The sequence below is a fragment of the Gossypium hirsutum genome, chromosome A13 (assembly GCF_007990345.1).
Source record: "Gossypium hirsutum isolate 1008001.06 chromosome A13, Gossypium_hirsutum_v2.1, whole genome shotgun sequence".
In the NCBI taxonomy this organism is placed as follows: Eukaryota; Viridiplantae; Streptophyta; class Magnoliopsida; order Malvales; family Malvaceae; genus Gossypium; species Gossypium hirsutum.
Window position 1 is genome coordinate 90192989 of NC_053436.1, and position 17973 is coordinate 90210961.

General features: G+C 32.1%; 1 protein-coding gene across 1 annotated transcript; it reads left to right on the forward strand.

Moving 5' to 3' along the window:
* Window positions 1–338: 338 nt before the first annotated feature.
* LOC107895143 (40S ribosomal protein S19-3) lies at window positions 339–1917 on the forward strand. The gene is made up of 4 exons (XM_016820382.2): window positions 339–541; window positions 654–744; window positions 831–1014; window positions 1725–1917. Exons 1-4 carry the CDS (start codon window positions 458–460, stop codon window positions 1795–1797), a joined length of 432 nt encoding a protein of 143 aa, XP_016675871.2. The 5' UTR covers window positions 339–457; the 3' UTR covers window positions 1798–1917.
* The last annotated feature ends 16056 nt before the right edge of the window (window positions 1918–17973 follow it).

Genomic DNA, 17973 nt, shown 5'->3' on the forward strand with positions numbered 1-17973 from the left:
TTCAAAATATATTAATATTTATTTATAATTAATTATTATTTAATTATGTTTAAATAAATTTATTAGTATTTATTTATAAGTACTCAACTATTTTTTTATTTTATTTAATGATGATGTGTCATACTATTATTTATCGATAATACATGAAATTTATGCACCAACAATAGTGCATCAAATATTATTCCTATTAAATAAGTACTAATATGAATCTAGGGTTGGTATTAGTTTCTTTTTATAATTATTTATTTCTACAATATTAAGGGCCTGGGGTTGGGAAAAATGAAAAAAGAAACTTTGCAAAAGGTTATATAGGTAATTTGGCGAACACAGCCAGAACTTGCCCAAACTTTAAACCCTAATTCGTGGTATATATAGTGTTTTCTTTCACTCCTAGAAGTCTGATGAAAATACATCTCGCAAGCCGCACACGGAGTGATAGTCGCAGCACGCGATAAAAATGGAGGCAGCCAGAACCGTTAAAGACGTTTCCCCACACGAGTTCGTCAAGGCTTATGCCGCCCATCTCAAGCGCTCCGGCAAGGTATTCTTCTTTTTTCTCAAGTCTTCACAAAATTTGATTTGTTAGAGATGCAAATTAGAACGTTTTCTTAGTATCTTAATGTGATTTTTTTTCCTTCACAATAAAAACACAGATTGAGCTTCCTCCATGGACTGATATTGTCAAGACCGGTAAACTGAAGGAGCTTCCACCCTATGACCCTGATTGGTACTATGTCAGAGCTGGTATTTACATTCGTCACCCTTACCAATTAACACTAATTAACCATTATGTAAATTTTTCATGAGCGATAAATTGTGTCCCTTTGTAGCTTCCATGGCTAGGAAAATATACTTGAGGGGAGTTCTTGGTGTTGGTGCCTTTAGGAGGATCTACGGAGGAGCTAAGAGAAATGGAAGTCGCCCACGCCATTTCTGCAAGAGCAGTGGATCTGTTGCTCGTCACATACTTCAGCAATTGCAGGATGTCAACATCATTGATATTGATCCTAAAGGGTGAGTTTTTATGTTCTATAATTGTTTTTCATTTATATTTTCGGGTTGTCATGGCATTAGTTATTTGGTATTGTTGAGAGATAGTTGGTTCCGCGGTCAATGGAAGTGACAACATATTGATAGCTATGCAAATTAACATATCTTCAATTGGGAGGAGAAATAACTTTTAAATCGTATCCTAAACACCTTAATCTCTCTTAAGTTTTAAGATCATAGCAATGTGTTAGGATATGATTCAAATGTTGGATTTCAGGTATTATATATCATGTATTAAGAAAATTAGAGAATGAAAACGAGAAGAAATAATCAAGGAAGTAAGAGGATTTTGAGACTTGTATAATACTTTCATTAAGGTCTTAATATGCCTCCAACATATTATTTCATACTGTAGACGACTTTTGCAAGACATTATGTGTCTTTACAACTCAATTGTTTTGTGCACATTTTGAGCTTGATCTTCTAGACAATGTGAGATGGATTACCTAAACCATGAACTACCAACATATATTTATACATGAATATGAGCTATGATTTTCTAAATATATGACCATATTAAAAATCAAGCATATACATGTAACATATATATATGCTTGTATCCAGTACCTTGGAAGTTTTGAGTAATAGATTAAATAAGAAGTATATGAGTAGAATAGCATATGATTAGCATCTGTTATTTATATAAACTAAAATATATATCATGTGTGTAACAGTGGTAGGAGAATCACATCAAACGGCCAACGGGATCTGGACCAAGTAGCTGGAAGGATTGCGGTTGCTATCTAAGAAATTTTAACTTTATGTTTTTCATGTTCCTGAGATTTAGTCGTTTGAAAATTGGGTTTTCATAGGAAGCTGTTTTAAACATTTTCCGTTTTGGTATATTAAGTTCTGAATTTATTTTGATTTTGATTTTTATTGAAAACTGATGTATGCTATATTTTCTTTCTGCCGCATGTTTGGTCTTGATCATCGTGATTCCTATGAGTTGGGTGTTTTACATATGGAGAATCAAGTTTTTGCATAAATGGATCTGGAGGGTTCCAGGAAAATGTTTTTAAGATGTAGGGTTTGGGATTTTAAATTTAGATTTGGATTTCCAGATTCTTTGTATTACTCAAATTGAGGATATTTTGAATTAATGGAGTTTTCATATTTAGATCTGAAAACATTGTTCTTTTGTTTTGGAAAATATTGGTTTACTACATCCTCTTAATATGTATGTAGCAAGTGCTCGATGGAAGAAAATCACCCATTTTTTTACTTCTGCAAACTAACGTGATATATTTAAGCTTGGATTGGATTCGATATTGATCGACAAAAAAGTATCAGTTGATGTACGTTCATATAAACACTTTGGGTTTTAAACATTAAACTTGTTTACACCGTGGACTAAAGCGCCAATTAATAGCCAAAATGTGAAATAATACAATCACATCTGCAATCGGAAGGCACTCAAAATGTCACAAAATATACTAGCGAGTCTTGGAAGAACAAAAAATATACAAAATGTGAAATAAGATAAACATTAAACATTTAGTAAACTTAAAGATGTGCGGATTAAGTCGTTGATATCGACATTGTTATCAATATAGAAGAACATAGGTTTATACCTGTGTTTGGTTATTGCTAATGCAAGATGACACAAATTCATACACGTGTTTGACTGGATAATGAATCTAGAAAGAAAATAGCTGGTGAAGCAAGCGACTATTGACAGGAAGAATTGGAAACATCCATAGTCCAACAAGCTTAGCTCTGCAATATAGAAACACTAAAAACTCTTAAACTGCAGTTCTTGATACTGTGGCGCATACAAGGAGTGCAAAATTAGTAACTAGAATATTAATTTCAAGTTAATCTGGTTCAGTTGACTGTTTATATATATAGTAAAATCGATTTTAGATTTGATTTTATTAATCGAATTTTCATCCAAATTGACTAGTTTAAACATAACAATTTAAAGAAACAAATCAAACATAGCTATAATTGTTGACTTTTTAATTTGGAAATTAAAAGAATTAGCGGTCATAATCTGAAGGTTGTTTGGTTACTTTGAGATGGGCATTTGATAAGTGGGACGACGGTGGTAGGCGACAGCGACAGAAGCAATAGCGCGGTGGTGTCAGTGAAGCAAATGAGATTGAGTTTAGATGATTTTGAGAGCTAAAAAAAGGCATGTGACAGTAGAGTGAATGAAGAGAGTAAAAAGCGTCCCGTGTTTCTTTTTCCTCCATAAAATTTAGGTTTTGAAAATTATAAATTTTAAAATGCATTTTATCTTTATAAAATTTTACTCAAATTCATATCCATTTTTCATTAAATACTCAAAAAAATGTATTTAAACATCCATATCTATGTTTTTATAAAAAATACAAATTTCTCGACCCAAAGGTTTCCCAACATGCATAGAAGCTTTTAAATTTTATTGTTTTATTAAAATATATTTTTATTTTGAGAATAAATTATATTAGGATTATCTTAAAAAGTATAATTTTATGTTGTTTGATAGATTTCTTAAAAATATTTCATACAAACTGTTTTCAATTAAATAAATATACATTTAAGATTTTCTTATCTTTTTATTATTTAATTAAGTTTATTTTATATCTATAAATTTATATTTTATATTGTTTTTGCATATATTAAGAATATTTTGTTAAATTCAAATTCATTACGATGTCATTTTTTAGTTACATGCTACTAAGTGAGTATTTTTTTATTATTTAAAAATGTGACATCAACAAAATTGACAAATTTTTTTAACAATATACTTGATTTTTAAATTTGAAAAGTAGAGGGACTAAATTCTTGAAAATAAAAGTACAGACACTAAATTGCAAAATTATGAAGAGTATATAGACTTATGACATATTTTAACATTTATACTATTATTAAAATATTAATATTGAATATTTTTAATTATTATTTTAAAATTTATTATTAAAATAAAATTAAAATATTAAATAATTTATTAAAATAATAAATATAATTTATTATATGACTAAATATAAATAATTAAATATGTATGTTTAATAATATTGAAAAATATAATATTTTATATTAATATTTTAATAATTTTAAATTTTAAAAAAAAAATAATTATCAATATAATAATATTAATCTTGATTTCAGTTAATTTTTATATAAAAAATAAAATTACCTATAGATTAGCCTCTTTTTTTTTCTAAAAAATGACTTGCGTTTTTCAAAAAGGAAGTCATTTTACAAAAGAAAAATGCTTATTTTACATTGACCTATAAGTCATTTTCCGTTTACCAAATTGTTTTTTGTGAAACAAATAGAAGAAAATATAGAAAATATTTTTTCTAAGACCTTTTACATGTAAACAAACGAACTCTTAGTTAATCAATCAGCCACTAAAATTAATTTGGTAGAAGGTTAGTTAAAAGTTTTTTGAAATTTAAGTTATTAAAAAACTGTATTTAAACATCCAAATCTATGTTTTTTAAAAAAATTAATAACCATACACTCTAGACCCTCGATCCTATAATCATGAATCCTAAACCCTAATTTATGAACTCTAAATTTAGAATATCAAACACTAAACCCTAAACAAAAAATCCAAAACCTAAAACTATAAACACTAAACCCTAAAAACTTAAACCCCAAAATTAAACACAAATCCATAATATTAAATACTAAAGCTTAAATCCTAAACTTGAAACCATAACCCTAAACACTAAATCTAGAACTCAAACCCTAAATAAAAAAGCCTAAACCCTAAAATCAAAACAATAACCATAAATCTAAAATCTCAAACCATGAACCATAAACCCTAAGCAAAAACCCTAAACTTAAATCCAAAACCCTAAACACTTCCAACCATAAACTTGGACATTAAACCCCAAACTCATAACCACGAACCCTTGAGCCTTAAACCCTAATGTTGAATCCTAAATCTTGAACCCTAAACCTAAACCTTGAACCAAGAGCCATAAACTTTAAATCTTAAAACCCTAAATGTCAATGTATGGGGTTTAGGTTCAAGGTTCAGGATTTTGGGTTCAGGGTAAAATAATCACCAAAATTATGTGTTAATAACATGGAAAAAAGTGTTCCAAAATTACTAAATTTTTTTTAAAAAATTGGTTGCACAAAAATAAAAAAATATTAACTTATGGAAAAAAATAGAATGATTAAAATTTGCAAATTAGAATTTGCAAAAGAAGAAAAGATGTTTGTTTATAATTTAAAAAATTGATTATTTTAAGTGTATAATAATACTTTCTTATCTTTAAAATTTTATGACATGTCACTATTTTATTGGTGCCTAAAAACTATACTTTGTAGGATAATCCTAATATAATTTATTCTCATATAGATATAGATTTTATCTACTAATAATCACATGAAAAGTAAGTATATATATATCTCAGGAGCGCTCCACTTACACCGGTGTAAAATTAACTTTCGTACATTTTTATACGATTAATATTTTAATGATTCAATTGTTGAATTTATCGATATAATTGTACTTATCATGCATGTAAAATTTTAAATTGATTTGGTATCTTTATCATATAATCTAAAAAAGTGTTTATATTAATATTTATTGAACGATTTAAAGTTTTTTTTATATAAAATAAATAGTTAGAAAATTTTAATTTACGTGAAATTTGACATGCATAATCTACATAAATGGAATATGAAATATGATGGTTGGATCGTTAGAATTTTAATCATACAAAATTATACAAAATGGTGTAAAACTATTTTGGTGTAAGTGAATCATTCCCCTATACTTTTACCTAAAAAAGTGAAATGAGTTTGTACTAATTATATTATTATTAATTAGTTAATTATATATATTACATATAGAGTAAGGAAAAGGAATATTTCTCATCTTCATCATCTTTTAACAGAAGCAAAAGAAAAAAAGAAACCTAAAGGAAGCTTGAACTTTCGACCCTAATTTGGTATGTGCAATTTAGTTATTTTCTTGTAATCTTTATAGATGTGAGGTCATGGGAGCTTGATTTAACTAGCCTATGTACCAATTTGTAAAACTGTTAAAGTTTTAAAAAGTTGCCATTGATGATTTCTTGAAGTTTTAGGTATTAGATTTATATATATTCTAAGCTTAGATGTGAAAAAGGACTAAATTGCAAAGCTTACTTGATAGTTTTGTACATTAGAAACTAAACTGAATAAAATATAAAAATTGACTGTAGAAATAAGAAATAAAAGGTTTCTAACGAGTAATAGTGAAATCAAATTTCAAATTGGAGTTTTAAATTGAAAATTGGGTTAGTCCTGATTTTAAGGGCTAAATTAAAGAAATTGAAGATACCAAATGATAGGGATAAGTGTGGAATAGGATCATAAGTTTGTCCAAGTCGCAGATTTGACTTAGGGCTCTAGTGTGACAACCCATTTTTTAGTAAAAATCGAAACAGTGGTTCCAGGACTAAAAATCCGATCCGAAAATAAAATTTATTTTTATTTAATTACATGGTAAGTAATATGTTAGAAATGTCATGTGAAAATCTGGATAAGAAAATTTTATCGATTATGTGCTTAATTAGGGAAAGGACTAATTCACATAAAATGCAAAAGTTGAATTCTAGTAGCTAGAAGGATTAAATATCTATGGAATTCAAAACTTGAGGTCTTTTTATGGTAATTAGACCAATTAAGAAAAGTATGTAGATATTTTGGTGACTCATCAATGGAAATTTAGAAAAAGGGCAAGGACTAAATTGGAGTTTGAAATAATTTAATTAATTAAAAAGATGATAAAAGATATCATCTTATTTTTCTCATCTTCTTACCCAAAAATACATGGAAACCCTAGGAGAGAGAGAGAGAAACTTTCATGGCTTAATTGGGTAAGTTTCCTTGTCCCGTTTTTAGTAATTTTGATATTTTTGAAACTGAGATAGCTTAATCTGTCTATTTGGGGGATCAATTTGAAGAGTTATCAAAGTATGAAAATTAGGTCATGGATTTATATGCTGAAAATTTGAAATTTATGGTAGAAAATGAAAGGTTGTTGATAGATAAACAACTTTTATGAAGTGATTTTTGATGAAAACATGATTTAGGGACTAAAATGTAAAGTTGTGAAAATTGATGAAAAATTCTAAAATTTATAAAAAATATGTGCTGTAAGTTTTATGTTGAAATTTCGGTTAGGCTTGGAATAGGGAGTAAATTGCATAAATTTCATTTTTCGAGCCTAGGGACGAAATTGAAATTTATGGAAAAGTTAGGGGAAAATGGTAATTTTTCCTAGGACGTAAATTGAGTCCAAATGAATATGAAATGTGTGAAATTGATGATTAAAGTTATTTATATAGATTCGGAAAAGAAAAGGTTTTGGATTAGTAGATTTTATACACAAACCAGTGTCGAGGTAAGTTCGTGTAACTTAATCGAGCACATAAATATGTTAACTTAAATGTTATGATTGTATGCAATATGATTTAAATTTATGTGAATATTATTAATGTGTGAATGATTTCATGTTCAGAAATGTTGGAAAAAGGGTAAAGTCTCTTTTGAATATTGAATTCTGATGAATATATATGCTTTCCCGAAATGAATGAGGTCCTGCATTTGTTGCTGACGGGATTTAGCTCAGACGAGTAATCCTAATGACCTCATTATAGAAAGGATTTAGCTCGGATGGGTAATCCTGATATAATTCCTCTCGAGCAAATGATACAATTAGGATTTAGCCTGGATTGGTAATCCTAGTTAAGCTCTTCTAAGCATACGTTACATAAAGGATTTAGCCTGGACTGGTAATCCTATAATATGATATGTGGCCCGAGAGTGTGTTCTTTGATTAAATGCCCTAAAGGGTACTATTCAATATGAATTGACGGGTTATTGAATTGTACACCTTGAGTGTACTACTCAAGTATCCATCGAAATTTCAATGATTCAACGGACAAAACTTTTGGCATGATAAAAGAATTATGAGATGAAATGATAATGTCTTGAAAGAATATTACATGATGAGCTCATCTATGTTTACTTGATGTATATGAAAATTTTGTGACTAACATGTTTGATTGAGTGCATGTGTTTAGGCAATTTTGCCAAGTTGATGGAAAACATGATATTGTATGCTTAGATTTAATAAATGAGATTGGTAAGTTTAGTTTCCGTTATACGAAATTACTAAGCATGTAATGCTTACTCTTTTTTATTTTCCCTTGTTTTATAATGCTCGAAAGCTCGCGAAGGTTAGAGATCATTAGAGCATCATCACACTATTCTCTAGCTTATTATGGGTATATTTAGTAAAAATCATTTTGGTATAATGGCATGTATAGGCTAATTTGGCCATAGATGGCTTAAATATGTGGTTTGTAATTTAGCCATTGGAATGGCTAGTAATGGTTATTTTGGATATACTCGTAATGTCATATTATGGTAACTACATACATATTAAATGGTTGTTTAAATTATGCCTAACATATGAAATATACCAAGGTAAGATTATAAACATGTATGCATATAAAGATATGTCATGTTGAATGATAGAGTTTGCTTAATTTGAATGCTTGAAATGGTTGGTATTTGGGTGTGAGTTTAAATGCATGTCATTGGTGTGATTTTGGGTGAGAAATGAAGCTAGAAATGGATTCATTTTGTACACACGAGCAGACACACAGGCGTTTTTTGGAATTTTAAAACTGAAGGAATTTGTTGTTTTAGAAGGCAGAGCTTGCAAAGCCGAGGAACTTAGCAAAAAAAAAAGAAGAGAAAGGATAATTCAGAAGCAAGAGATTCGAGGAAGAGATCGATGAGTAAACCTTATCATTCATCGTCGAAGAAACCCAGATATTATTTTAATCGACAGATCACTTCAACAGGATATTCCAATAGAGATCGCGGAAAGCAATACACCAGTCCTACAGCTCAAGCTACATCGGTATCGAATGTTGGCAACGTGAAAGATGTTAAACTAGAATTTCAACAGTGTAGAAGACGACATTTTAGAGATTGTTGGATGAAAAATAATAATAGAGCTTGTTACAGTTGTGGTTCGTGAGATCATTTTATCTGAGATTGTCTTGAGTTAAATGAAAAAAGATAAATATCAACATGCAAGATCAAGCAATACGACAGCGAGAGGGAGATCACCAAGAAATACGGGAAATGTATCCAGTGGTAGAGGTGTGATGAGAGATTCTTTTGTAGATCTGAGGCATGAGCACATTCCCGAGCTTATGCTATTCATGCACAGGAGGAGGCATCATCGCCAGACGTTATTATCAATACTTTTTCTCTTTTTTATACTGATATAGTTGCGTTGATAGATTCTAATTAACCTATTCATATATCTGTATGAATTTAGTATTTTAAAAGAGTTTACATATCGAGTCTATAAATTTTTTAATTAAAGTATCGAACCCCTTAGGCAAGTCTGGTTTAGTTGATAAAATTTGTAAGAATTGTCCTTTGATGACTCGAGGTTACTGTTTTCTGGCCGACTTGATGCTTTTACCAGTTGATGAATTTGACATGATTCTGGGTATGGATTGGCTGACTATGCATGATACAGTTGTGAATTGTAGATGAAAGATTATCGAACTGAAATGTCAGAATAATGAGACTATTAGAATTGAATCTGATGATCTGAATAGTTTTCCAGTTGTGATATCGTCTATGTTAGCTTAGAGATTTGTGAGAAAGGGGTGTGAAGCTTATCTTGCTTATGTACTTGATACGAAAGTGACAGAAACAAAGATTGAATTAGTAATAGTTGTGTGCGAGTATCCAGATGTATTTCCAGAAGAGTTACCGGGTTTACCACCTGTCAGAGAGGTTGGGTTTGGTATTGGATTAGTACCAGAAACAACACCGATATCGATAGCTCCGTACAGAATGGCTCCAACAGAGTGAAAAGAATTGAAAGCTCAGTCGCAAGAGTTGACAGATAGAGGTTTTGCTAGACCTATTTTCTCTCCCTAGGGTGCACCTGTGTTATTTGTAAAAATGAAAGATGGCACGATGAGAATGTGTATAGACTATTGACAGCTCAACAAAGTGACGATCAAGAATAAATACCCTTGTTCACGAATAGATGATTTGTTTGATCAGTTATAAGGAGCAGCACTGTTTTCAAAAATTGATTTGAGATCGGGTTATTACTAGTTGAGAGTTAAAGACTCAGATGTGTCAAAGATTGCATTTAGAACAAGGTACAGACACTACAAATTTCTTGTTATGCCTTTCGGACTAACAAATGCACCTGTTATTTTTATGGACTTGATGAACTGGATTTTCAGGCCGTACTTAGACCGATTCGTAGTTGTGTTTATTGATGACATTTTGATTTACTCTCATGATGAATCTGAGCATGCCGAGCATTTGAGAATTGTGTTACAAACTTTGAGAGATAAAAAATTGTTTGCAAAGTTCAACAAATGTGAGTTTTGGCTATGAGAGGTTGGTTTTTTGGGACATATAGTTTCAACCGCGGGTATTCGAGTTGACTCGAGCAAAATTTTTGTGATTATAGATTGGAAGCCTCCGAGAAACGTATCTAAAGTCCCTAGTTTTCTGGGACTAGCTAGTTATTATAGACAATTTGTGAAAGGCTTCTTGATGATTGCGACTCTGATGACACGATTGCTTCAAAAAGATGTTAAATTTGAGTGGTCAGAAAAGTGTTAGCAGAGCTTGGAGCAGTTGAAAGCATTATTGACACGGGCACCAGTGTTAGTTTAGCCTGAGTCGGGTAAAGAATTCTTAGTTTTCAGTGATGCATCGTTAAATGGCCTGGCTTGTGTTTTAATGCAGGAAGGCAAAGTTGTAGCTTATGCCTCGAGACAATTGAAGCCACACGAAAAGAATTATCTGATGCATGATCTAGAGTTAGCCGCAATAGTATTCACATTGAAAATTTGGTGTCATTACTTGTTTGGTGAGAAATGCCATATTTATACTGACCAAAAAAGGTTGAAATATCTGATGACTTAGAAATATTTGAATTTGCGACAGCAGAGATGGTTAGAATTGCTAAAAGACTATGAATTAGTGATTGACTATCATTCGAGGAAAGCGAACATAGTTGCTGATGCTTTGATTTGAAATTCCATATTTGCTTTACGTGCTTTGAACACATAATTAGCTTTGTCTGACGATGGTTCGATAGTAGCTGAGTTGAAAGTGAGACCATTATTTCTACAACAGATATGTGAGGCTAAAAAATTTAATAATGAATTGCAAGCAAAATGAGCTCAGTGTAAGTCGACTTCTGATTCAGAGTTTCGAATAGGGCCTGATGACTGTTTGATGTTTTGTGATAGAATATGTGTACCAAGAAATTCTAAACTCATTCGGAAGATTCTAAATGAAGGACACAATAGTTGTTTATCAGTACATCTAGGAAGCACAGAAATGTATAACGATTTGAAACAGCTTTATTGGTGGCACAGCATGAAACAAGATATCTTAGAATTTGTTTCGAAATGGTTGATTTGCCTGGAAGTCAAAGCTGAACATCAAGTGCCGTCAAGTTTATTACAGCCTATTATGATTCCTGAGTGGAAGTAGGATAGAGTAATAATGGATTTCGTATCGGGTTTGCCCTTATCTTCGAAAAAGAAAGATACGATATGGGTTGTTGTTGACAGATTGATGAAATCAGCTCATTTCATTCCTTTACGTACAAATTTCTCGCTTGATAAATTAGCTAAGTTGTATATTTTTGAAATTGTGAGATTACATGGTGTTCCCCTATCTATTGTTTCGGATAAAGATCCAAGATTTACTTCATGATTTTGGAAGAAATTGCAAGAAGCTTTGGGTTCAAAGCTACATTTTAGCACTGCATTTCACCCTCAAATGGATGGTCAATCCAAATGAGTTATTCAGTTACTTGAGGATATGTTGCATTGTCGCATTCTTGAGTTTGAAGGTAGCTAGGAGAAATATCTATTGCTGATTGAATTTGCTTACAATAATAGCTTCCAATCGAGTATAAAAATGGCGCCGTCTGAAGCTCTATAAAGTCATAAATGTCAAACACCGTTGTACTGGAGTGAGTTCAACAAAAATAAGACTCACGAGGTTGATTTGATCAGAGAGATTGAAGAAAAAGTAAAAGTAATTCATGATAGTTTGAAAGCATCTTTGGATCGACAGAAATCGTATGCAGACTTGAAACAGAAAGATATTGAGTTCCAGATTAGGGATAAAGTGTTTTTGAAAGTGTCACCATGGAAAAATATATTTCAATTTGGTCGAAAAGGGAAATTGAGTCAGCAATTCATCGGACCGTATGAAATTATTGAGCAAGTTGGGCCAGTGGCATATCGGCTATCCTTACTGTCTAAGTTAGAAAAGATGCATAATGTGTTTCACATATCAATGCTACAAAGATATCGATCAAATCCTTCGCACGTTATTTCTCCAACTGAAGTTGAGATACAGTCAGATTTATCATACAGTGAAGAACCGATTCGAATTTTAGCTCGTAAGATCAAAGAGCTGAGAAATAAGAGAATCGAATTAGTGAAAGTATTATGGCATCGACTTGGGGTTGAAGAAGCTACATGGGAACCTAAGGATGCTATGAGAAAACAATACCCGAACCTATTCACTGGTAAGATTTTCGGGGATGAAAATCCTTAAGAGGGGAGAGTTGTAATAGCCCATTTTTGAGTTAGATCGAAACAGTGGTTTCGGGACCACAAATCTGAAGTCAAAATATTTATTTTATTATTTTATTAAAGTTTACAGCATGATAGAATTATTGTGTAAAAGTTTCGTAAAGAAATTCTATCATTTAAAGGCTCAATTTGTAAAAAAGGACTAAATCACGTAAAATGTAAAATGCATGTTCTATTAGTTAAAGGTGTTAAATAGCTTTGGCTTTTAATTATGATGGCCTTAAGTGGTAATTAGACCATTTTAATAGTAAGTGGACATTAATGGACATGAAATGGATGATATAAATGTTTTATCATTAAGGTTAGTTTGGTAATTCATGAAATAATGGTTAATTAGTGAAACAAAACCAAAATTTGGTTCATTCATCTTTCTTATTGCCTAAAATAGAAGGAAATATTCATGAAAGCTTGCTAGGTTTCGGTCACTTATATGCTTAATTGGTTAGTAAATTTTGTCTCGTTTTTAATATTTTTATGTTTTTGAGATCGTTGTAGCTAATACTAGCTAGCCCAGGGACTAATTTGTAAAACTGTTAAATATTTTGAATGATGCCATTGATGAATAAGCATTTTTTTTGAAGTTTTTTGATAGATTATGAATGTTTGTTAATAGATATACAAGTTTTGTTAAGTGATTTTTAATGAAAATGCAAAATAGGGATTGAATTGAGAAATGTGTAAAGTTAGTGGTTAAAATGTGAAATAAATGAAAAATATAGGCTACTAGGGGCATATTAGTAATTTTATAGTATCAGTATATTTTAAATTTCACTAATTTGTGATTTTAATTTTAAATTTCACTAATTTGTGATTTTATGAAATAAGGACTAAATTGTAAAAAATGTGAAATATGTGGGGCAAAAGTGTAAATATGTTTTAAAGTTTGTTTTGGATTAAATTGAATGAATAGATGACTGAATAAGTCAATTTTGAATATATTTATATCAAGAAAAGCGAAATTCAGACTTGGATCGGGGAAAAAATAAAGTTATCGACTAATTGACTTATTTCGTAGTTTACACGTCTGAGGTAAGTTCGTATATATTAAGCACTATAATAATTATGCTTTTAGTGCTTTAATATTGCATAAATTGTATATACGGGGCTACAGTTATGTTCGTCGAAAAATCAGCTATTTGTAGCACTTAGTGTGCGAATCGACATAGCTTTGGCTATATATGGCACTTAGTGTGTGAGATATCGAGTATGACACTTAGTGTGTGTGACATTGAGTATTCAACTGCATTCCGTGTATGTATGAACTTGTTATGGATTGGTACAGGTGTGTACATGTATATTATGAGCTTAAAATCTAAAAAGATACAAAGTTTGTATATAAGTTTATGAATAAGCAGGTGAAAGGTTTGTTAGTAATCATAAAGTACATGATAATATGTTTAGATTGATGAACGTTGTATTTATGATTAGTTAAGTTTATATTATACGAGCTTACTAAGCTTATTAGCTTACTTTGTGTATTTTTCCCGTGTTTTATAGTGATATTGAAGCTAGCTCAGACTCGGGGATTGTCGGGACTACATCACACTATCCAACCATTACTTTGGTACTTTTGAGCTCTTGGTTTGGTCATATGGCATGTATAGGATTATGGTCATTTTGGTTATGTTTTGGTAGTGAATTTTTCCATTTGAGAAGGCTTGTGAATGGTTATGTTATGTTTCCATATATAGCCATGAGATTTGGCTTAACTTGGTTAGTTTGGTTATATATATAAGTGTGTTTATGGTTTACATTATAAGATTTGTGGAATTGGTGTTATGCTTGTAGATTGGAACAATGATGCATGTTATATGTTATTAAATATGTTAATTCCATTTTATAATGTGTTTAATGATATTTGAAAATGGTATGAATTTGCCATGATTGTGTTTGAATTGAGTGATATTTATGTTCTGGTTTGGTACCATTTTGGTTTTTTAGGTATATGCATATATGGGGTGGAAAAATGGCTTGCTAAATAGCCTTTTTTTGTCCACACGGGTAGAGACACGGGTGTGTGTCTCAGCCATGTGTGACACGCGGTCATGTTACAAGGCCGTGTGTCCCCTGGTGTTAAAATTGAAATGAAGTCAGTATGTTCCACGCGGTCTCACACACACGGCTGTGCGACTGGCCGTGTGGTACAAGTCAGTATACCGCCATAGTTGGCACACAGCATAGCACACGGGTGTGTCACTTGGCCGTGTTGCATAAGTCAGTATACCCTATAGGTTTGCCACAGCCTCGCACACGGGCGTGTGTGGCCACTTTGAAGGGCACACGGGCTAGACAAACGGGCGTGTGGTTGGCCGTGTGACCCAAATCAGTATGTACCCCAATTTTTACATGGCTTCTGACACGGGCGCGTCTGGTGGTCATGTGAGACACACAGCCTGCCCACAAGGGTGTGTGTCCTCTGTTTTGATTAGAATTTTTAAAGTTTCATGAAAGTTTTATAAGTTATCGGTTTAGTCCCGATCCACTCTCAATGCATATTTAAGGCCTCATAGGCTCATTTAAGAGACACTATGTTTTTATTTGAAGGATGAATGTATTAAATGATATTATGTAAGTGAAATGTTCGTATAATTGTGTTGTAAGTCCGGTAATACTCTGTAACCCTATTCCGACGTTGAATACTGGTGAAGGGTGTTATAGATGTTGTGCATTGATTACAGATAGCTCAACAAAATTACAATAAAGAACAAGTATCCATTGCCTCGTATCGATGACTTGTTTTTCTAGTTAAAATGTGCCACTATATTTTCAAAGATTGATCTCCGTTCTGGTTACTATCAAGTACGGGTAAAAGATTCGGATGTGCCAAAGAAAACTTTTAGAACAAGGTATGGACACTATGAGTTTCTTGTGATGCCATTCGGTTTGACAAATGCACCTGCAGTGTTTATGGATATGATGAACAAAATTTTCAGTCTATATTTAGACAAGTTTGTGGGGGTATTTATAGATGATATTTTGGTTTACTCCCAAGATGAAAATGAACATGCGGAGCATTTGAGAATAGTGTTGCAAACTTTGCGAGAGAAACAATTGTATGCAAAATTTAGTAAACGTGAATTTTGGCTATGAGAAGTTAGTTTCCTTGCGCATATAGTATCTGCTAAAGGTGTCAGGGTGGACCAGAATAAAATTTCAGCCATTATTAACTGGAAGCCACCGAAGAATGTGTCCAAAGTCTGAAGTTTTTTTAGACTAGCTAGTTATTGTCAGAGGTTTGTAAAAAGTTTTTCAATGATAGCTTCTAGAATGACCCGTCTATTGCAAATATATGTGAAATTTGAGTGGTCTGATAAATGCCAGTAGAGTTTTGACAGATTAAAATCTTTATGGACAAAAACTCCAGTGTTAGTTTAGCCAAAATCTTTATGGATAAAAACTCCAGTAGAGGCTGTATTTTGATGCAATAAGCTAAAGTAGTAGCCTATGCTTCAAGGCAGCTAAAACTACCTGAAAGAAATTACCCGACACATGATCTTAAATTGGCAGCGATAGTGTTTGCAATGAAAATTTGGTGGCATTACCTATTTGGTGAAAAATGTCACATATTCACGATCATAAAAGTTTGAAGTACTTAATGGCTTAGAAAGATTTGAATTTGAGACAGCGCAGGTGGCTTTAATCATTGAAAGATTATGATCTGGTTTTTAATTATTATCCAGGAAAAGTCAATATGGTTACTAATGCTTTGAGCAGAAAATCCCTATTTTCCTTGCAAGTTATGAATACTCGATTTTGATTATCTGATGATGGTTTAATTATAGCTAAGTTAAAAGCTAGAACAATGTTTTTGCAGCAGATCTTTAAAGCTCAGAAAAATGATAGTAAGTTGCAAGCAAAACGGATACAAAGTGAATCGACTCTTGACTCAGAATTTCAGATTGGGACCGATGATTGTCTATTATTCAGAGGCAGAGTATGTGTACTGAAAGGTTCAGAACTAGTACAGAAGATTTTGAATGAAGCTCGCAATGGTAGCATGTCTATTCATCCTGGCAGTAATAAAATGTATAATGATCTGAAAAAGAGGTACTGGTGGTCGAGAATGAAACGGGATATTTCTAAGTTTGTGTCTAAATGTTTGATATGTCAGCAAGTAAAAGTTGAACATCAGTTGCCTTCTGGACTATTACTGGCAGTTACAATACCAGAATGGAAATGGGAAAGAATTACCATGGACTTTGTATCGGGATTACCCCTATCTCCAAAGAAGAAAGATGCCATTTGGGTGATTGTTGATCGGTTGACAAAGTCTGCACACTTTATTCTGGTACGTATTGATTATTCTTTGGACAAATTGGCTGAATTATTTGTCTCTGAGATTGTCAGATTGCATGGAGTGCTTGTCTCCATTATTTCAGAAAGAGACCCTCGGTTTAAATCTCGATTCTGGAGCAAAAATCAAGAAGTTCTGGGTACTCAGTTACATTTTAACACTGGATTTTATCCATAGACAGATGGTCAATCTGAATGTGTTATACAAATCTTGGAAGATATGCTTCGGTGCTATATACTTGAGTTTAAAAGTAACTGGGAAAAATATTTGCCTTTAGTTGAATTTGCTTATAATAACAATTATCAGTCCAGCATCAGAATGACACCGTATGAAGCTTTATATGGTCGTAAATGTAGAACTCCATTGTATTGGACAAAGCTCAGTGAGAAAAAGGCACACGGAGTTGACTTAGTCCGTGAAACTGAGGAAAAAATGAAAGTAATCCAGGACAGATTAAAAGTAGCCTCTGATCGTCAAAAGTCTTATGCTGATCTGAAACAAAAAAAATAGAATTCCAAGTCGGTGACAAGGTATTCTTGAAAGTATCGCCTTTGAGGAAAGTTCTCCAGTTTGGTCGTAAAGGAAGACTGAGTCCACAATTCATTGGACCATATGAGATTACAGAAAGAATCAGAATGGTTGCATATTGGTTAACTTTACCACCGGAAATTGATCGGATCCATAATGTTTTTCATGTGTCTATTCTACGACAGTATCAATCCGATCCTTCACATGTTATTTCTCCGACAGAGGTAGAAATTCAGCCTGGTATGACATATAGTGAAGAACTGATCAAAATCTTAGCTCAGGAAACAAAAGAGTTAAGAAATAAAAAGGTAGCTTTAGTAAAAGTTCTTTGGGAACAACACGACATAGAAGAGGCTACTAGGGAACTGGAGGATTCGATGAGGAAGCAATATCTAAACCTTTTTACTGGTAAGATTTTCGATGATGAAAATCCTTAAGGGGGAGAGTTGTAACAGCCCATTTTTCAGTGAAAATCGGAACAGT

Excerpts from the sequence above, each read along its gene's own strand:
- LOC107895143 (XM_016820382.2), top strand. The coding sequence starts at position 458 with ATGGAGGCAGCCAGAACCGTTAAAGACGTTTCCCCACACGAGTTCGTC. Across the intron at positions 745-830 it reads TTGGTACTATGTCAGAGCTG|CTTCCATGGCTAGGAAAATA; the intron begins GTATTTACATTC and ends GTCCCTTTGTAG. Across the intron at positions 1,015-1,724 it reads ATTGATATTGATCCTAAAGG|TGGTAGGAGAATCACATCAA; the intron begins GTGAGTTTTTAT and ends TGTGTGTAACAG.